The 19,343-nt window shown below is 51.9% G+C and overlaps 1 protein-coding gene across 2 annotated transcripts in view; it reads left to right on the top strand.

Annotated features, from left to right (window-relative positions):
* LOC143784993 (integrin alpha-L-like) overlaps positions 1-18,502 on the top strand; it is a 105,326-nt gene extending 86,824 nt beyond the window's left edge. Inside the window, exons 30-33 of one of the 2 annotated variants that reach the window (XM_077273620.1) lie at positions 2,590-2,685; positions 3,199-3,309; positions 6,912-7,062; positions 18,170-18,502. In XM_077273620.1, coding sequence (XP_077129735.1) covers positions 2,590-2,685; positions 3,199-3,309; positions 6,912-7,062; positions 18,170-18,195 — 384 coding nt within the window. In that variant the 3' untranslated portion in view covers positions 18,196-18,502. The remainder of the gene's footprint in view (positions 1-2,589; positions 2,686-3,198; positions 3,310-6,911; positions 7,063-18,169) is intronic. The other variant, XM_077273621.1, reaches the window with a different exon arrangement.
* The last annotated feature ends 841 nt before the right edge of the window (positions 18,503-19,343 follow it).

The following is a 19,343-nucleotide window of genomic DNA, read 5'->3' as shown; positions in this document are numbered from 1 at the left end:
TTTAAACAGGTGAACACAGAGCCATTCCAGGATTAGAAGGAGAGAGAGAGAGAGAAAGGCTGCAATATAGGCAGACTTGCAAGAGATTCAATTACAAGCACACTCAGAACTGAAGGGAAGGGAAAAAAAAAAAAAAAAAAAAATCTTCAGCAGACTTCTCTTTTCTCTCCTTTCTCTGTCAATTAATTTAACCCTTTGGGGCCGGTCAAACTGTTATGGTTCTCAATGGCAAGAGAACATAGCCCAGCAAACATAAGTACTAGCTCTTGGAAGGATGGAAACTAAACTGACCATGAACTAAACCTGCCGCAACAACTAACAGTAGCCGGGTAGCGTAGCCTACGTTTTTTATCCCTAGACGCCCAGCGCCGGCCGGAGGACTAACTAATCCTGGCAGAGGAAAATATAGTCCTGGCTCACCTCTAGAGAAATTTCCCCGATAGGCAGACAGAGGCCCCCACATATATTGGCGGTGATTTTAGATGAAATGACAAACGTAGTATGAAAATAGGTTTAGCCAAATTGAGGTCCGCTTACTAGATAGCAGGAAGACAGAAAGGGCACTTTCATGGTCAGCTGAAAACCCTATCAAAACGCCATCCTGAAATTACTTTAAGACTCTAGTATTAACGCATAACATCAGAGTGGCAATTTCAGATCACAAGAGCTTTCCAGACACAGAAACGAAACTACAGCTGTGAACTGGAACAAAATGCAAAAACAAACGAGGACTAAAGTCCAACTTAGCTGGGAGTTGTCTAGCAGCAGGAACATGCACAGAAAGGCTTCTGATTACAATGTTGACCGGCATGGAAGTGACAGAGGAGCAAGGTTAAATAGCGACTCCCACATCCTGATGGAAACAGGTGAACAGAGGGGATGATGCACACCAGTTCAATTCCACCAGTGGCCACCGGGGGAGCCCAAAATCCAATTTCACAACAGTCCTCCCCTTCACCCGTGTCCTCCCCTTCCCTCCTGTCCTCCCCTTCCCTCGTGTCCTCCCCTTCCCCCGTGTCCTCCCCTTCCCCCGTGTCCTCCCCTTCCCTCGTGTCCTCCCCTTCCCTCGTGTCCTCCCCTTCCCTCTTGTCCTCCCCTTCCCTCTTGTCCTCCCCTTCCCCCGTGTCCTCCCCTTCCCCAGTGTCCTCCCCTTCACCCGTGTCCTCCCCTTCCCTCGTGTCCTCCCCTTCCCTCGTGTCCTCCCCTTCCCTCGTGTCCTCCCCTTCCCTCGTGTCCTCCCCTTCCCTCTTGTCCTCCCCTTCCCCCGTGTCCTCCCCTTCCCCAGTGTCCTCCCCTTCACCCGTGTCCTCCCCTTCACCCGTGTCCTCCCCTTCACCCGTGTCCTCCCCTTCACCCGTGTCCTCCCCTTCCCTCGTGTCCTCCCCTTCCCTCGTGTCCTCCCCTTCCCCCGTGTGCTCCCCTTCCCTCGTGTCCTCCCCTTCCCTCGTGTCCTCCCCTTCCCCCTTGTCCTCCCCTTCCCTCGTGTCCCCCTTCCCTCGTGTCCTCCCCTTCCCTCGTGTCCTCCCCTTCCCTCGTGTCCTCCCCTTCCCTCTTGTCCTCCCCTTCCCCCGTGTCCTCCCCTTCCCCAGTGTCCTCCCCTTCACCCGTGTCCTCCCCTTCACCCGTGTCCTCCCCTTCACCCGTGTCCTCCCCTTCACCCGTGTCCTCCCCTTCACCCGTGTCCTCCCCTTCACCCGTGTCCTCCCCTTCCCCCGTGTCCTCCCCTTCCCTCGTGTCCTCCCCTTCCCTCGTGTCCTCCCCTTCCCTCGTGTCCTCCCCTTCCCCCGTGTCCTCCCCTTCCCTCGTGTCCTCCCCTTCCCCCTTGTCCTCCCCTTCCCTCGTGTCCTCCCCTTCCCTCGTGTCCTCCCCTTCCCTCGTGTCCTCCCCTTCCCTCTTGTCCTCCCCTTCCCCCGTGTCCTCCCCTTCCCCCGTGTCCTCCCCTTCCCCAGTGTCCTCCCCTTCCCCAGTGTCCTCCCCTTCCCCAGTGTCCTCCCCTTCCCTCGTGTCCTCCCCTTCCCTCGTGTCCTCCCCTTCCCTCGTGTCCTCCCCTTCCCCCGTGTCCTCCCCTTCCCTCTTGTCCTCCCCTTCCCTCTTGTCCTCCCCTTCCCCAGTGTCCTCCCCTTCCCCAGTGTCCTCCCCTTCCCCCGTGTGCTCCCCTTCCCCCGTGTCCTCCCCTTCCCTCTTGTCCTCCCCTTCCCCCGTGTCCTCCCCTTCCCCCGTGTCCTCCCCTTCCCCAGTGTCCTCCCCTTCCCCAGTGTCCTCCCCTTCCCCAGTGTCCTCCCCTTCCCCCGTGTCCTCCCCTTCCCTCGTGTCCTCCCCTTCCCTCGTGTCCTCCCCTTCCCCCGTGTCCTCCCCTTCCCCAGTGTCCTCCCCTTCCCCAGTGTCCTCCCCTTCCCCAGTGTCCTCCCCTTCCCCAGTGTCCTCCCCTTCCCCAGTGTCCTCCCCTTCCCCCGTGTCCTCCCCTTCCCCCGTGTCCTCCCCTTCCCCCGTGTCCTCCCCTTCCCTCGTGTCCTCCCCTTCCCTCGTGTCCTCCCCTTCCCTCGTGTATGTTTCTGACACGTGAAGTGACGGCATAATTTGTGCTTGTAGGAACAGACGTCAGCCAGGGTCAGCAGCGCAGTGATGATCCACTACGATGAGTCCCGATATCACAGCGAGATGGGGAGCAGGTTTCATACTGCAAAGGTATCTACCTCATACAGAGACGCTAATACTAATGCACATGTCCTGGGTATCACTATTGCTTACAGAAGCGCTAAATACTAATGTACATGTCCCTGGTATCACCCTCTATCTCATACAGAAGCGCTAATACTAATGCACGTGTCCTTGGTATCCCCCTACATCACATACAGGGGCGCTTATACTAATGCACGTCTCCCTGGTATCACCCTCTATCACATACAGGGGTGCTTATACTAATGTACATGTCCCTGGTATCACCATACATCACATACAGGGGCGCTTATACTAATGCACGTCTCCCTGGTATCATCCTCTATCGCATACAGGGGTTCTAATACTAATGCATGTGTCCCTGGTATCACCCTCTACTGCACACAGAGGCGCTCATACTAACGCACGTGCCCATTCCTCCCCACCATTGCACACTGTGTCTGTGGGAGCGCTCAGACGCTGGCCCCCCCCCTGGTGTCTGCACCATGTGTGCGTCCATAACATGTGTCCTCTTGTCTGCAGGTGGTGACACAGGTGGAGTTCCTGGTGGTCCCGGATCATACGCTGTATATTGTGGGGGGCACAGTCGGAGGTGTATTTGTCCTCATTCTCCTTTCCATCCTCCTCTATAAGGTGACCGGACATCTGCAGAGGAACATGTCGCTGTGAAGCATGAATGTGGTCTAGAGCGTTCAGACACTGCTAATGCTGCACCGCACACCGACACTTCATAAATGATCTGCAGTGTATGATGGCACACGCGAGGGTGCGGGATGTGTGATGCTGCAGGTGAGGGTGCGGGGTGAATGATGCTGCAGGTGGGGGTGTGGGGTGTATGATGCTGCAGGTGGGGGTGTGGGGTGTATGATGGCACACGTGAGGGTGCGGGATGTGTGATGCTGCAGGTGAGGGTGCGGGGTGAATGATGCTGCAGGTGGGGGTGTGGGGTGTATGATGCTGCAGGTGGGGGTGTGGGGTGTATGATGCTGCAGGTGGGGGTGTGGGGTGTATGATGCTGCAGGTGGGGGTGTGGGGTGTATGATGCCGCAGGTGGGGGTGTGGGGTGTATGATGCTGCAGGTGGAGGTGTGGGGTGTATGATGCTGCAGGTGGGGGTGTGGGGTGTATGATGCTGCAGGTGGGTTTGTGCGGTATATTATGCTGTAGGTGAGGGTGTGGGGTGTATGATGCTGCAGGTGGGGGTGTGGGTATATTATGCTGTAGGTGAGGGTGCGGGGTGTATGATGCTGCAGGTGGGTTTGTGCGGTATATTATGCTGTAGGTCAGGGTGTGGGGTGTATGATGCTGCAGGTGGGGGTGTGGGGTGTATGATGCAGCAGGTGGGTTTGTGCGGTATATTATGCTGTAGGTGAGGGTGTGTGGTGTATGATGCTGCAGGTGGGGGTGTGGGGTGTATGATGCTGCAGGTGGGGGTGTATGATGCTGCAGGTGGGTTTGTGCGGTATATTATGCTGTAGGTGAGGGTGTGGGGTGTATGATGCTGCAGGTGGGGGTGTGGGGTGTATGATGCTGCAGGTGGGTTTGTGCGGTATATTATGCTGTAGGTGAGGGTGCGGGGTGTATGATGCTGGGGGTGTGGGGTGTATGATTTGCAGGTGGGTTTGTGGGGTATATTATGCTGTAGGTGAGGGTGTGGGGTGTATGATGCTGCAGGTGGGGGTGTGGGGTATATTATGCTGTAGGTGAGGGTGCGGGGTGTATGATGCTGCAGGGGGTGTGTGGGTTATATGATGCTGGGGGTGTGGGATGTATGATGCCGCAGGCCAGGGTTGGGGGTGGATGATGCCGGATGTATTATACGAGGGGTGTCGTGTATGATTCCAGGGGTGGGTGTTGTATGATGTATTATATGGGGGTGTCATGAACTGGGGTTGTTTGGTTGCCCCAGTTCTTTCTTCAGGGATTTATTTATATCCCACTTCCCGGTTCCGGTTTGGAACTTGCAGCTCTCTGACGCCCCCTTACCTTCAGGTCAGACAGGGAACTGCACCTAGGATAATTAGTCGCCAGAAAAGTTGCCAGCTATGTACTGGCTATTGGGCACACTGCAGCAAGGGCGATATAACTACTCCCACTCAGGCAGGAATTATAATTATCAAATGCCGTCCGTCGCTGCCAGTTTCCCCAAAAGCTCAGGACACTTTGCTGCCACCAGCTCCTATTACTATGATTAATAGCGGGTCAGGAGCCAATCCAATCAGTAGCGTAATTTACTTCAGAGTATGTTGGGGGTACGTTTTAGAGCAAGGAAAATGATACTAGTAAATATTATAGCTTTTACTCCAAAAAGATTAGGCAGTGTTTACAAAAGGTATAAAAGACGATATTAAAGGATGAGACAATTATAGTATGTACAGAACGATTACAAAATAAAAGGGATTAAAGATGATAAGCACTTACAGTTCTCTCAGATAATGGCAGGCTATGTGGCGGGGGAAGGGCGACACATCTCAATGCATCAGAGCAGATTGCAAAGCTTCTGTTAGCTGACTTCCTGGGCAAAGACCCACTCATAACTCAGCAGGTTAAAGATATACCCTCTGGACGTGACATCATTGGGTGGGCTGAGTTATGAAATGCACTCCTCTATTCTCAGAGAGACTCAGAACTTCATGAAAACCTCCTAACCATCATATCTTGAGCTGGAGACCTCGTAGAGTGACGAGGAAAGTATTACATGTCTTCTCACGAGGTTAGCTTACATTTAAGTCTAAACACGATTTGGCTATGTGCCTCGGTTAAGCAGTAATCCACTACTTAGATTCTGCTGGTCCATGAGCTTAAAAAAAGCACTGTGTGATGGCTCGGCTGATGCAAAGGCCAAAAATGTATTTGTTTAAGAGAAGAAAAGGAATGCCTCCACTGACCATGTGTTCTTTTTTTGCACATTGCTGAGTAGATCTGTTTCCATTCTTGAGGGAGGGGGAAAGGAACTCACCTTACAGCTGAATGCAGGGGGGAGGGAGGGGCTGACTGAAAAGAAGAGCTAGCTTGCAGGAAGGGGAAGGAGGGGCGACAATATGTTGTAGGAGCTGATATCAGAGGCAAACATCAGCCATTCAAAAATATCAAAAATAAACTTGTAAGACTCATGTGACAACAACGTATGTTTCTTGACCAACTGGAGAACAAATACATAAATTCAAAAGTCAACATGTAGATGACAGTCTATTCCTCGGGGGGGGGGGGGGGTAGTGTATGATATATTATATGGGGAGCGTGCGGTGTGTGATGTATTATATGGGGAGGGTGCGGTGTATGATGTATTATTTGGGGAGGGTGCGGTGTGTGATATATTATATGGGGAGCGTGCGGTGTGTGATGTATTATATGGGGAGGGTGCGGTGTGTGATGTATTATATGGGGAGGGTGCGGTGTGTGATGTATTATATGGGGAGGGTGCGGTGTGTGATGTATTATATGGGGAGGGTGCGGTGTGTGATGTATTATATGGGGAGGGTGCGGTGTGTGATGTATTATATGGGGAGGGTGCGGTGTGTGATGTATTATATGGGGAGGGTGCGGTGTGTGATATATTATATGGGGAGCGTGCGGTGTGTGATGTATTATATGGGGAGGGTGCGGTGCGTGATGTATTATATGAGGAGGGTGCGGTGCGTGATGTATTATATGGGGAGGGTGCGGTGTGTGATATATTATATGGGGAGGGTGCGGTGTGTGATGTATTATATGGGGAGGGTGCGGTGTGTGATATATTATATGGGGAGCGTGCGGTGCGTGATGTATTATATGGGGAGGGTGCGGTGCGTGATGTATTATATGGGGAGGGTGCGGTGCGTGATGTATTATATGGGGAGGGTGCGGTGCGTGATGTATTATATGGGGAGGGTGCGGTGCGTGATGTATTATATGGGGAGGGTGCGGTGCGTGATGTATTATATGGGGAGGGTGCGGTGCGTGATGTATTATATGGGGAGGGTGCGGTGCGTGATGTATTATATGGGGAGGGTGCGGTGCGTGATGTATTATATGGGGAGGGTGCGGTGCGTGATGTATTATATGGGGAGGGTGCGGTGCGTGATGTATTATATGGGGAGGGTGCGGTGCGTGATGTATTATATGGGGAGGGTGCGGTGCGTGATGTATTATATGGGGAGGGTGCGGTGCGTGATGTATTATATGAGCAGGGTGCGGTGTATAATTTATTATACGGGGGTGCGGTTTATGATGCGTTTTCTTTTTATCATCCATTAGTGCGGTTTCTTCAGGAGGTACAAGGATCGGATGATGGAGAATGTTCCCCCCAGTGATGTCTCTGCACATGAACCACGGGAGAATCAGTCAGAGCAAGAGAGTGACAACAAGCAGAAGCTCCTTCAAGATTTCCTGGTGGACCCCTTGAACGGTATGATGTTTTACCCTAAGATGTTCGATGTTTTACCCTAAGATGTTCGATGTTTTACCCTAAGATGTTCGATGTTTTACCCTAAGATGTTCGATGTTTTACCCTAAGATGTATGATGTGATGACGTATTTCCAGCCTCGCTCAATGTAAGTGCACAAGGCGCCATATGTGGTTGGAACGTCCCTGGGAGTAGGGACATCGCATATGTCAGCTCCTGGATTTGATCTCTTGAGCTTGTGTTCTGTGGTCGGCTTCTCTTTCTGCCGAGCTGCAGCAGGCACATGAGGCACGGGAGGCACATGAGGCACGGGAGGCACATGAGGCACGGGAGGCACATGAGGCACGGGAGGCACATGAGGCACGGGAGGCACGGGAGGCACATGAGGCACGGGAGGCACATGAGGCACGGGAGGCACAGGAGGCACATGAGGCACATGAGGCACATGAGGCACATGAGGCACGGGAGGCACATGAGGCACGGGAGGCACATGAGGCACGGGAGGCACATGAGGCACGGGAGGCACATGAGGCGTGGGAGGCACGGGAGGCACATGAGGCACGGGAGGCACATGAGGCACGGGAGGCACATGAGGCACGGGAGGCACATGAGGCACGGGAGGCACATGAGGCACGGGAGGCACATGAGGCACATGAGGCACGGGAGGCACATGAGGCACGGGAGGCACATGAGGCACGGAGGCACATGAGGCACGGGAGGCACATGAGGCACATGAGGCACGGGAGGCACATGAGGCACATGAGGCACGGGAGGCACATGAGGCGTGGGAGGCACATGAGGCACGGGAGGCACCTTTTCTCTGGGTGTTGGGTGCTGCTATTCTGGCTGCAGTCTGCCGAGCTTAACACATTCATTCTGTCTGTCCTTTCACTTTTCAGGTGCAGCTTTAAATACCTTCCCCTACCGGTGTTTTCTGCTGGTGATAGACTTTGTGGATTAATTCATGTTGCTGCAGTTTTGTGTGTGATTCCTTTATTTCTTAGGGAACTGCAAATTAGCAGTAGAGATGAGGGAACATCGTCGGCTCCCTCCTTATGCGGCCAGCTATAGTGCTTACCGGAGAAGCTGCAGAGGGAACCCGGATACCTGGAGCGCTCCGGCTGATCAGCTGTTCGGCTCCACAGCTGCTTGTGTCGCCGTTGTCTCAGTCACAACACATGCACGGAGAGCCTGTTTGTTGTGACTGTCACACGGCCACGACATATGCAGCTGATCAGCCGGAGCGCTCCAGGTATCCGGGTTCCCTCTGCAGCTTCTTCGGTAAGCGCTATAACTTGCCGCATAAAGAGGGAGCCGACGATGTTCGCTCATCTCTAATTAGCAGTCATAACCGCATACTTGTAGTCACAAGACCACCTGCTCCTGGTGCCAAAGAATCCTGATGGTGACTGCAGACTTTTGTGCCAAACCTGGACAATCCCTTTAATCAGTGCAGTGCATTTGTCAGATGTACTGCGTGACAATATGCCATGATGAGGCCATCTTCCATATCCTCACCCACTGACCTCAGCTGTGTGTTTTGTTCCAGCATTGTACTTCTGGGCTCCTGCATGTGTCAAATAACACACAACAATATGCCATGATGAGGCCATCTTCCATATCCTCACCCACTGATCTCAGCTGTGTTTTCCAGGACGTCCCTCCTGACAGCACCATGGAGGTCGTCCTCCTTACCAGGACAGGAAACACAGAAGAGGTTAAAAGGCCCCTCCCCACCCACCTCCCTTAGTATTTTTCCTGTCCCTACATGGAGGGACATGTGAGAGGAGCAAGCAGGAAGCTTACCGGATGGGCTCAGGGAGATCGTGCAGCACTGCTAATCCTTCCCCCTGTCAAGAGGCCCATGGCCGACACTCTCCGATGGGGAGTCCCTCGGGCACAGAGAGCAGTCGAGCGGAGGCCTCCTGGGTTGAGCTGCTTCCCTCCGATGTGGGCTCTCGGCTCCGGCACCAGCCGGCAGGGCGCTGCATCTTCCAGAAGACGTGCGGTGTATCTGTCACACTTCCGGAGATATCAGGGATGTGCTGGATTCCGAGGTCAGCGGAAGTGATTGGAGACAGGTAATAAAACTATTACCTGGGTCTTCGAGAGACGTTCAGCATGTACGAGGTGCACTATGGAGGAAGCGGGCAGAGGAGATCAGGACTGTGAGGTAAGTGTGATTGATGCAGTCCCACTTTGTTAACAGCAGCCTAATTATCCCTTCTCTTTATGCTAAAATAGGATAAGGGAAGCCCTGCTATTTCCCTCCCTACGCCTAAGAGGTCTGGCAAGGCCTCTGTAAAGTCCAAGCGGTGCCCTATATGTCATATAAAGTTGCTGGAAGCGTATGGAATAATGCTCTCTCAAGGCTGCACCACCAAGGTGGTGAGGGAAGAACAGCCGTCCCTGCTGTCTGAGATGAGGTCCTTGATCCGTGAGGAAGTCCAGGCCTCTTTGTCTAGTCTCACCCTGCCACAGTCTTTCAATCCAGGTCCAAGAGCTAAGAGACCTCGTTGGGAGATGGAACTAAGCTCAGAGGGGGAGTTCCAGTTCCCCAGATCAGACCAGGAGGAAGAGGGGGAAATAGTGATGGAAAATCCAGAAGGGTGCAGGAGATATTTATTTGTGTCTGTGGATACTGACGAGCTGGTTCAGGTGGTCAGAAATATGATGCAGGTGGAGGAGATCCCAAAGCCGCGGTCCATACAGGATGAGATGTTTGGGGGTTCTCAGAGACTAGAAACAACGGTTGTTCCCAGTGAATGACCATATCCGGACTATGGTATTGGAAGAATGGGAGGATGCGGAGAAGCGCCTGGTGATACCCCAAGACTTTAAAAATCGTTTGCCCTTTGAACCAGATGCAAATAAGATCTGGGAGAAGGTTCCCAAGATAGATGTACCGGTGGCCAAAGAAGCTAGGAAGACGTCTATACCCTTTGAGAACTTTCTTGAGCCTGAAGGACCGAAAGGCAGATAATCTGCTGAAGTGGACTTGGGAAATGTCCGCGGCGTTGATTAAGACAAATATAGCTGCCACTTCAGTTGCCAGGTCCATGTTTCTATGGATAGGGCAAGTGGCGGAGCATTTGAATAGTAACACTCCTAGAGAAGACATCATAGCCTCCCTCCTGCTGATGATGTCGGCCACAGCATTTATGGCGGTTTTGTTCGTTGAGTCAGTAAGGTTCTCGGCTAGAAATAGTTCTTTGTCTAATGCGGCCCCCAGGGCCAGATGGATGAAGACCTGGTCGGGGGACAACACCTCTAAGAATAAATTATGCTCCATTCCCTTCTCAGGGTTAAGGGTGTTTGGGCCGGCCTTGGATGATATTTTAGAGAAAGCATCGGATAAGAAGAAGAGATTCCCTGACGATAGGTTTAGAAGGACTTGGTCCTTTCAGAAACCCGGGCTGTCTCGAAGACAGCCCGATTATAGAGGCCAGGGGAGGTCCAGTAGAAGGACCTACCACAAAGGAGGAAAAGGTAGAGGATCCCTGTTTGGGTCAGGCTCTAGATCAGGGAGGCAATGACACCATCCAGGTCGGGGGCGGCTCAGACAGTTTGCGGGAAATAGGTGTAATGGGATGTGTGACAGAGCAGGCAGGGACAGCAGGTCGATGAACAATCCAACAACTTTAATTAAGACGGGGAAACTATAACAAACATAGATTCCTTAGAGTCTGCAAGGTGGCCACACAAAAGGGACAAAACCGGGGGGGGTGTCACCTGGTAATCCGACACAAAGGAATATGTAACAACAAACTCTAGATTCGGTCCTCCAATCCAGCTGGGTTGTAAGACATCAATCCCACGTAGCAAATGATCTTCCATCTCCATTCATGACACAGGACCTGGCCACAGATGCAGATCCTCGCCCTTCCCAAGACATGGCATCAACTAATTCAACATGTGGCTTATTGTCCTACCTCTCTTGGGATCAGCCCCCTTGATGGGCAGAGATATGAACACCCACCCCCTTAAGCATAGCTCCAAGGATGAAGAGTGTTCCAGAAACCCATTCTCCAGCCTGACTGCATGTTTGTGTATTGGAGATGCCCCCTGCAGAGAGGAACAAAGACAAACATGACCCCACCAGATGCAGGACAAGGAATGCTGATGTAGGCCTGATTACAGTATGGTCCATGTGTACAGGCTGGGGGTGACTCTGTTACAATCTGCACCATATTACCCAGGATCAATGGGTTTTAAGGACCATTGCAGAAGGGTATGCAATAGAATTTTCAGCACCTCTCCCCCGAAAGATTTACTGCTCCCCGTACCTTATCAGCAGGCTCTCTTATGTTCGCAGACATAGGAGAGCTTGTCAACACAGCTGTTATAATTCCTGTCCCTCTGTCGGAAGAGGGCAAAGAGCATTATTCAACGTTATTTGCCATCAAAAAACCCTCGCGCAAATCCCGCACTATAATAAATCTAAAGCCCTTAAATTTCTGGGTAAAGTACAAAAGATTCAGAATGGAGTCAATAAAATCTATGGTTCCTCTTATAGACAGGGACGCATTTATGTGCCCCCTGGATCTAAAGAGTGCGTATTATCAGGTGCCAATACATCCAGCCTTCCAAAAATTCTTGCGATTCGCAGTAAAAATCCAGAATCAAACCTGCCACTTTCAGTTTCAGTGCCTTCCATTGGGCCTAGCCTCGGCCCCTTGGGTCTTTACGAAATTGGTGTCAGAGATTGTAACCTATCTATGGAACATGGGGATAATTATAGTTCCATATCTGGATGATTTCCTCCTGGTGGCGAGTTCGGTGGAGGAACTCCGGTCCCACAAGGAGAAGACCATATCAACGTTGGAGTGCCTAGGTTGGATCCTCAATTGGCAGGAGTCATGCTTGATGCCAGGAAACAGGAAAGTTTTCTTGGGAGTGCTGTGAGACTACAGACACGGAGCGTCCTTCTTGCCATAAGAAAAATAGAAGACCATGAGAAACAGAATCCGGCTGTTCCTGAAGAGTCAGGTGGGCTTCCATCAGGTCAGCGATGAAAATTGTAGGTCTTCTGACAGCCTGCATTCCGTGTGTCCAGTGGACCCAGCTCCACTCAAGAGCCTTGCAGAAGGAAATTCTGTCCGTCTGGGATCGGCGCCAGATATCACTCGACAAAGGAATGTCCTTATCCCCTACGGTGAGAAGATTGCTCTGGTAGTCTTTGCCAGAAAATCTGCAGTTAGGCATTCCATGGATTTCCGTGCCTTGCGTAGTGATCACTACAAAAGCCAGCAAGGAAGGATGGGGAGCACACTTAAGAGGAAGGATTCTTCAGGGCAGATGGCCAATAGAGCTACAGGGAGCTCTACCCCATGTGGGAAACCCTAAGGTGAAATCAGTCGTGGCTGAAGGCCCAGCATGTCAATATTTTATCAGACAATATAACGACGATGTCTTGCAACACCAGGGAGGCCCGAGACACTGTGCTCTCCAGGATCTGGCATCCAGAATCTTTTCCTGGGCGGAGAAAACAGTCCTTTCAGTGGCGGCAGTTCATCTGGAGGGTTCCCAGAACGTAGTGGCAGATTACTTGAGCAGACAGAAGGTCTGGCCCTGCATCTCCATTGCCACAGCGCCAGCGGCTCTCCTCTGCCCAGCGGTCACGTGGTACCTCTCATTAAGGTAATGAATATGGACGTGTCTCCACTCCCATAGGCGTGGAGCGCATATTCATTACCTTAATGAGCAGTATCACGTGACCGCTGAGGAGAGGAGAGCCGCCAGCACCGTGACAACGGAGATGCAGGCGCGAGGAGGGTGAGTATGACCGGGGGAGCTGAGCCATGCGGGAGTGGGGGCGCCACATACCAGGACAGGACGGGGGGAGCCACATACCAGGACAGGATGAGGGGAGCCACATACCAGGACAGGACGGGGGGAGCCACATACCAGGACACGACGGGGGGAGCCACATACCAGGACAGGACGGGGGGAGCCACATACCAGGACTGGACGGGGGAGCCACATACCAGGACTGGACGGGGGGAGCCACATACCAGGACAGGATGAGGGGAGCCACATACCAGGACTGGACGGGGGAGCCACATACCAGGACAGGACGGGGGGAGCCACATACCAGGAATGGATGAGGGGAGCCACATAGCAGGACTGGACGGGGGGAGCCACATAGCAGGACAGGACGGGGGGAGCCACATAGCAGGACAGGACGGGGGGAGCCACATAGCAGGACAGGACGGGGGGAGCCACATACCAGGACAGGACGGGGGAGCCACATAGCAGGACAGGACGGGGGGAGCCACATAGCAGGACAGGACGGGGGGAGCCACATACCAGGACAGGACGGGGGGAGCCACATACCAGGACAGGACGGGGGGTCCCACATACCAGGACAGGATGGGGAGCCACATACCAGGACAGGAAGGGGGGACCCACATACCAGGACAGGATGGAGGGACCCACATACCAGGACAGGACGGGGGGGAAACACACATACCAGTATAGGATGAGGGAGCCACATATACCAGGACAGGACGGGGGGAGCCACATACCAGGACAGGACGGGGGGTCCCACGTACCAGGACAGGACGGGGAGCCACATACCAGGACAGGAAGGGGGGACCCACATACCAGGACAGGATGGAGGGACCCACATACCAGGACAGGACGGGGGGGAAACACACATACCAGTATAGGACGAGGGAGCCACATATACCAGGACAGGGGGAGCCACATACCAGGACAGGATGAGGGGAGCCACATACCAGGACAGGACGGGGGGAGCCACATACCAGGACACGACGGGGGGAGCCACATATACCAGGACAGGACGGGGGGAGCCACATTCCAGGACAGGACGGGGGGAGCCACATTCCAGGACAGGACGGGGGAGCCACATACCAGGACAGGATGAGGGGAGCCACATACCAGGACAGGATGAGGGGAGCCACATAGCAGGACTGGACGGGGGGAGCCACATACCAGGACAGGACGAGGGGAGCCACATAGCAGGACTGGACGGGGGGAGCCACATACCAGGACAGGACGAGGGGAGCCACATAGCAGGACTGGACGGGGGAGCCACATACCAGGACAGGATGAGGGGAGCCACATACCAGGACTGGACGGGGGGAGCCACATAGCAGGACTGGACGGGGGGAGCCACATACCAGGACAGGACGAGGGGAGCCACATAGCAGGACTGGACGGGGGAGCCACATACCAGGACAGGATGAGGGGAGCCACATACCAGGACTGGACGGGGGGAGCCACATACCAGGACTGGACGGGGGGAGCCACATACCAGGACAGGACGGGGGGAGCCACATACCAGGACAGGACGGGGGGAAACACACATACCAGTATAGGACGAGGGAGAGCCACATATACCAGGACAGGGGGAGCCACATACCAGGACAGGACGAGGGGAGCCACACATAGCAGGACATGACAGGGGGAGCCACGCAATACAGGATAGGGATGAGGAGGACAATGCATACCCGGCTTATACTCGAGTCAATAAGCTTACCAAGTTTTCCGTGTCAAAAGTACCGTAGGTGCCTCGGATTATACTCTGGTCGGCTTATACTCAAGTGTATATACGGTATATTTTTTGATAATTTGTTGGCTTCTCACCCATGGGTAGCTAGATTTGCCAGGGCAATACAGAGGTTGAGACCCACCATAAGGCGGTTGGTGCCCCCGTGAGATTTGAATCGAGTCCTCAAAGCCCTTTCTAAAGATACTTACGTACCTGGGGGAAATATGTCCATCTCATGTCGGACCATCAAAACAGCGTTTTTAGTGGCCATTACTACCGCAAATAGGGTAGGAGAGATTCAGGCCCTGTCCACACTGGATCCGTATCTTCAGATATGGGATGATCGTATAGTCCTTAAATTAGATCCTGCATTTCTACCAAAGGTAGTGCCCACTCAAAATCTAAATCAGGAAATTATCTTACCTTCCTTTTGTGAGAATCCGTCAAATCAGAAGGAGCAGGTTTTTCACACGTTGGATGTTAGACAGACGATCATTGAGTACCTAGAGGCCACTCGTAGTTGGAGGCAGGATGCTAATTTGTTTATTTAGTTTCGGGGGAATAAATAAGCGGAAGAAAGCCTTGAAAACCACTATTGCAAGATGGATCACTTCGGCAATTTCCCTAGCTTACCAGTCAGAAGGGATTGCTCACCCCGAAGGTTTAAGAGCCCACTCGAGGAGAGCAGTGTCCACCTCCTGGGCTGAGAGGGCAGAGGAAACAGTAAAGCAAATTTGTAAGGCTGTAACCTGGGCCTGGTGAGATACATTTTGTAAGCATTATAAATCAGATGTATTATCAGGTCAACAAACTGCATTCGGGAGAAAGATTCTCCAGGCAGTGGTCTCACCCTGAGAAAATACTTTGGTATTCTCCATGGTGCTGTCAGGAGGGATGTCCTGGAAAATAGGTATTAGACCTCCTGGTAACTATGTTTCCAGGAGTCCATCCTGACAGCACGGTTAGTTCCCTCCCTGTTTGTGTTGTTTCATGATGTCTTAATATATCGAATGCAATAAATTTGTTAAAGTTGCATTAATCATGGTGTGCGAAGATGTGAGGTTATGGGTTCTAATAATCATTTAGGCAGGTTAACAATGCAACTATTTTTTATTCCATACATCCATGGTTGTACCACACATCCATGTAGATGGCCAACATACAACGTCCTCAGTCCACAAGTTCCCAATCTGAGATCGGTAGTTCCAATGGCCACGTACCAGGTGATACCCACTGTCTCCCAACTTTTGGTTGGCCCACAGCTTTTGGTATCTCCAGCCGGTATAACGTGCAGTCACAGCCCATGTTCCTCGAGTCAATGGATATCGTGACCACCGTAGCTCATAGATACATCTCCAGCCAACAACTGATCTCCAAACTCCATTATCCATCCATCCATCCATCCCAGCTTGGATCTTCTCACATCGAAGTCACTCCAACAACTGCCTGATTCAACCCTGTGTCTTTTTTATCCCTCCACCTTAAAACAATTTTCTTTAGCTCACAGAACAAAGCATATTCCATCACCTGGGGCTGTATGTGAGACCCTCTGTGGTGACGGCTCACCTGGGTCTACTATCTCCATTTTTGTTCCAGCATTGCACTTCTGTTCTCCAGCATGTGTCAGATGAACACTCAACAATATGCCATGATGAGGCCATCTTCCATATCCTCACCCACTGATCTCAGCTGTGTATTTTGTTCCAGCATTGTACTTTTGTGCTCATTCATGTGTCAGATGAACACACGACAATATGCCATGATGACGCCATCTTCCATATCCTCACCCACTGATCTCAGCTGTGTTTTTTGTTCCAGCATTGCACTTCTGTTCTCCAGCATGTGTCAGATGAACACTCGACAACATGCCATGATGAGGCCATCTTCCATATCCTCACCCACTGATCTCAACTGTGTTTTTTGTTCCCGCATTGCACTTCTGTGCTCCCGTGGGGTTTCTTATGCGCGTAGTCTCCTTTTGGCCTTTCTTTAGCAGATATATGATGCTGTTTAGGCCGGATCTGTGGTTCAGTTTCTCTCGGGGCCTCCCACATTGAGCTGAGTCCCCAGATCTGGGTCGTGGCTCTTGCCCATCTGCTTTTCTTGTCCTGTTGCTGATTATGAATCTGTAGTAGTAATCATCTCTGAACACAACCCCCTCTCAGGTCCCCCAACTTGCCAGAGCTCAGTGGCTGTGGTCCCACCCCCATGGGTGTGATTGACCCTTCCTGCATTGGTCCCAGGGGCAGAGGCATGGAGGAGACGGTGAATCGTGCTGAGGGCCCGGACTGGTCTTGGTGGGTGCATTGAGCGTGAGGCTGTATAAAAGCTGATTTATCACAAATCTGTGCATATAACCTCCCGGCACCATCCATCCTGGTACCTGAGAAGTGATGGACGCGATAGAAAACCCAATACGTTTAGTAAATTACATCATTGCATGAAGGCAAAAGGAAAATCCGAAAAAGGTGCTGAAGTCTGGAGGAACGTGAGCTCTGAGCAGGGAAGAGGCAAAATGGTGGCATTACCTCAGCTGTATGTCCTGTCACTTGGATGCACAAAAATGGATGAAACTGCGGGAAGGCGAGTATCAGACGGGGGCAGGGACTTAGATTTAAAGAGCCACTCCAGCAGTGCAGTAAGGAAAAATACTGGAGCGGTGTTTAAAGGCATGGATTTAAAGGGTTCCTCATAAACATATGAGCCCCTAAATTCGCTTTGCTGTCAAAAATCTTTGTGAAATCATAGATATTATTGTTCATCCAAGGGACAGGACGTACAGCTGAGGACATGTCGCCATTTTTCTGCTCTGTTACTTGAGCCCTGTAATAAATAGCATTTTGCCTTTTCCTCGCCGGCATTCGCTCCGAGCTGACGTTCCTCCAGATGAGACCCCTCGGGGAGACCCCTTGTATCTGTCCGTGCAGTATGATGGGCTGCGCTGTGTGCTGGTCGGACATGGAGGACACGTGGCAGCCACTGTCTGCTTCTAGAGTCATTTCTCCAGTGGACTCGAGTTCTCCTCCAATGTTCCATGAATCTGTGTTTTGCAGAATTCTACATTTTGTCCAGCTGGCCGCCATTCTGCTCAAAGCCTAACAATGAGCAATGGCCTCTGCGGCCGCCTCTGCTGCCCTCCGCCTCCACTGCCCTCCGCCTCCGCTGCCCTCCTTCCCCCGTATGGTCCTCAGCACATCCGACCTTCACAGTAGAGCAGGACTTCTGGCTGGGACTAGACCCGGGACCACCCTGATAGACCCCGGACCACCCTGATGGACCCCGGAGCATAATGTGGGGCATTACATGCCCAGAGAGGAGATTCACTGCAGATTGAATTTCTGGTCAATTCTGAAGGTTTTCGCTCATTTGAATCTCATTAGATCCGCTCATCTCTATGATCACAACATGGAGGATACAGGAAGAATTGGCACAAACTAGAGAGATCGTGCAATCCACAGTAATGGATAAGAGTGCCAGCTGCGAAACAGTCCCTCCACAGTACAAGCCTGCAGCTGTTGTACTTCAGACACATGAGGTTTGGATTATTTGTCCTCTTGTAATATTTGATGCATTTTTCCCCGATCATCTGTTAGTGCCGTTTCCTGAGGAGTTGGAGTGACCCGACCATACGTGATCTCCTGGAGGACGCCTGACACAAGGAGACCCGAGTGTGGCCGTACAGAGCCCATCACCATCATGGACGTCCATAACAATGGGAGACGTGGAAGCACTGGCTGGCTGTGTGAGCGACTCTTCATGCCTGATTATCGCCACCTATGGAGACATATCTAACTTATCTTTATTCAGAAGATTTTTCAATTTTTCTATAAAAAGCTCAGTAAATTGTGCAGAAAATGTTGGTTTGCCGACCCTGACATGCAACAATTTGTTTTTGAGTTCTAATTAAAAACTGAATCTGAAATGTTTTCTTGTTTTCATTGTGCTGTTTCATGTATGTTCTTCAGTTTCTATGTGTTTTCACTGCTGCCACCCAGTGGTCCTTTTCCGTATGGCAGCTTGTTACTCATTTATTCTTGTAGCAGGTCTTTCCCTTCCGGTTCAGGGGTCAAGTCTTCTCTTCCTCTGGCAGCCATTTCAGTTTCAGTTTCATGCTGTTGTGAGAGGACATGCTTGTACCGGGCTTAGGAAGGCATCAGTCTTTCGACCTCTTGCTGCTCATACTTGCAGTCATACTTGGTGCTACCTCTTACTGTACCTTGTCTACACCTGCATTTCTGGAGAAGTTACTGTATTACCAGTTATCGGCTGTATGTCCAGATTATAAATAAACAAGTCTGGACTGCACTATCCCTGGTGTGCATCATCTCTCCGGACGCTGAGCAGCATTGGTCCTGTCTGCCTCACATCGAGGAAATACGAAGGTACGATTCTCTCTCTCACACAACCCTCATTAGTCAACGACACCTCCATTCGCCTCATGTGGGGACAGAACAGTCGCTGCCTTGGAGCCCGGCCAGAATCACCCTTACATCCCTATCCATGTGCCCGCGCTCTGCCTGCTCACATACTGCAGCCCTGCTCTGCTAAGAAATCTCCTGCAGCGTCACCTCAGACCGCATTGTGCATAAAGACTCTCTGTGTATTATACCACATCGCTGCAGATTGTCGGACGCAGAACCCCACAACCACACAAGTTGTAAAGCGCTGCGGAATATGTTGGCGCTATATAAATAAAATTATTATTATTATTATTATTATTACAATTCTCCAAAAGCACCTTGGGAATCTTATCAGGGGGTCGCAACT

The sequence above is a fragment of the Ranitomeya variabilis genome, chromosome 7 (assembly GCF_051348905.1).
Source record: "Ranitomeya variabilis isolate aRanVar5 chromosome 7, aRanVar5.hap1, whole genome shotgun sequence".
In the NCBI taxonomy this organism is placed as follows: Eukaryota; Metazoa; Chordata; class Amphibia; order Anura; family Dendrobatidae; genus Ranitomeya; species Ranitomeya variabilis.
The sequence above is the reverse complement of the archived record's forward strand: the minus strand, read 5'-3'. Positions and strand labels throughout refer to the sequence as shown.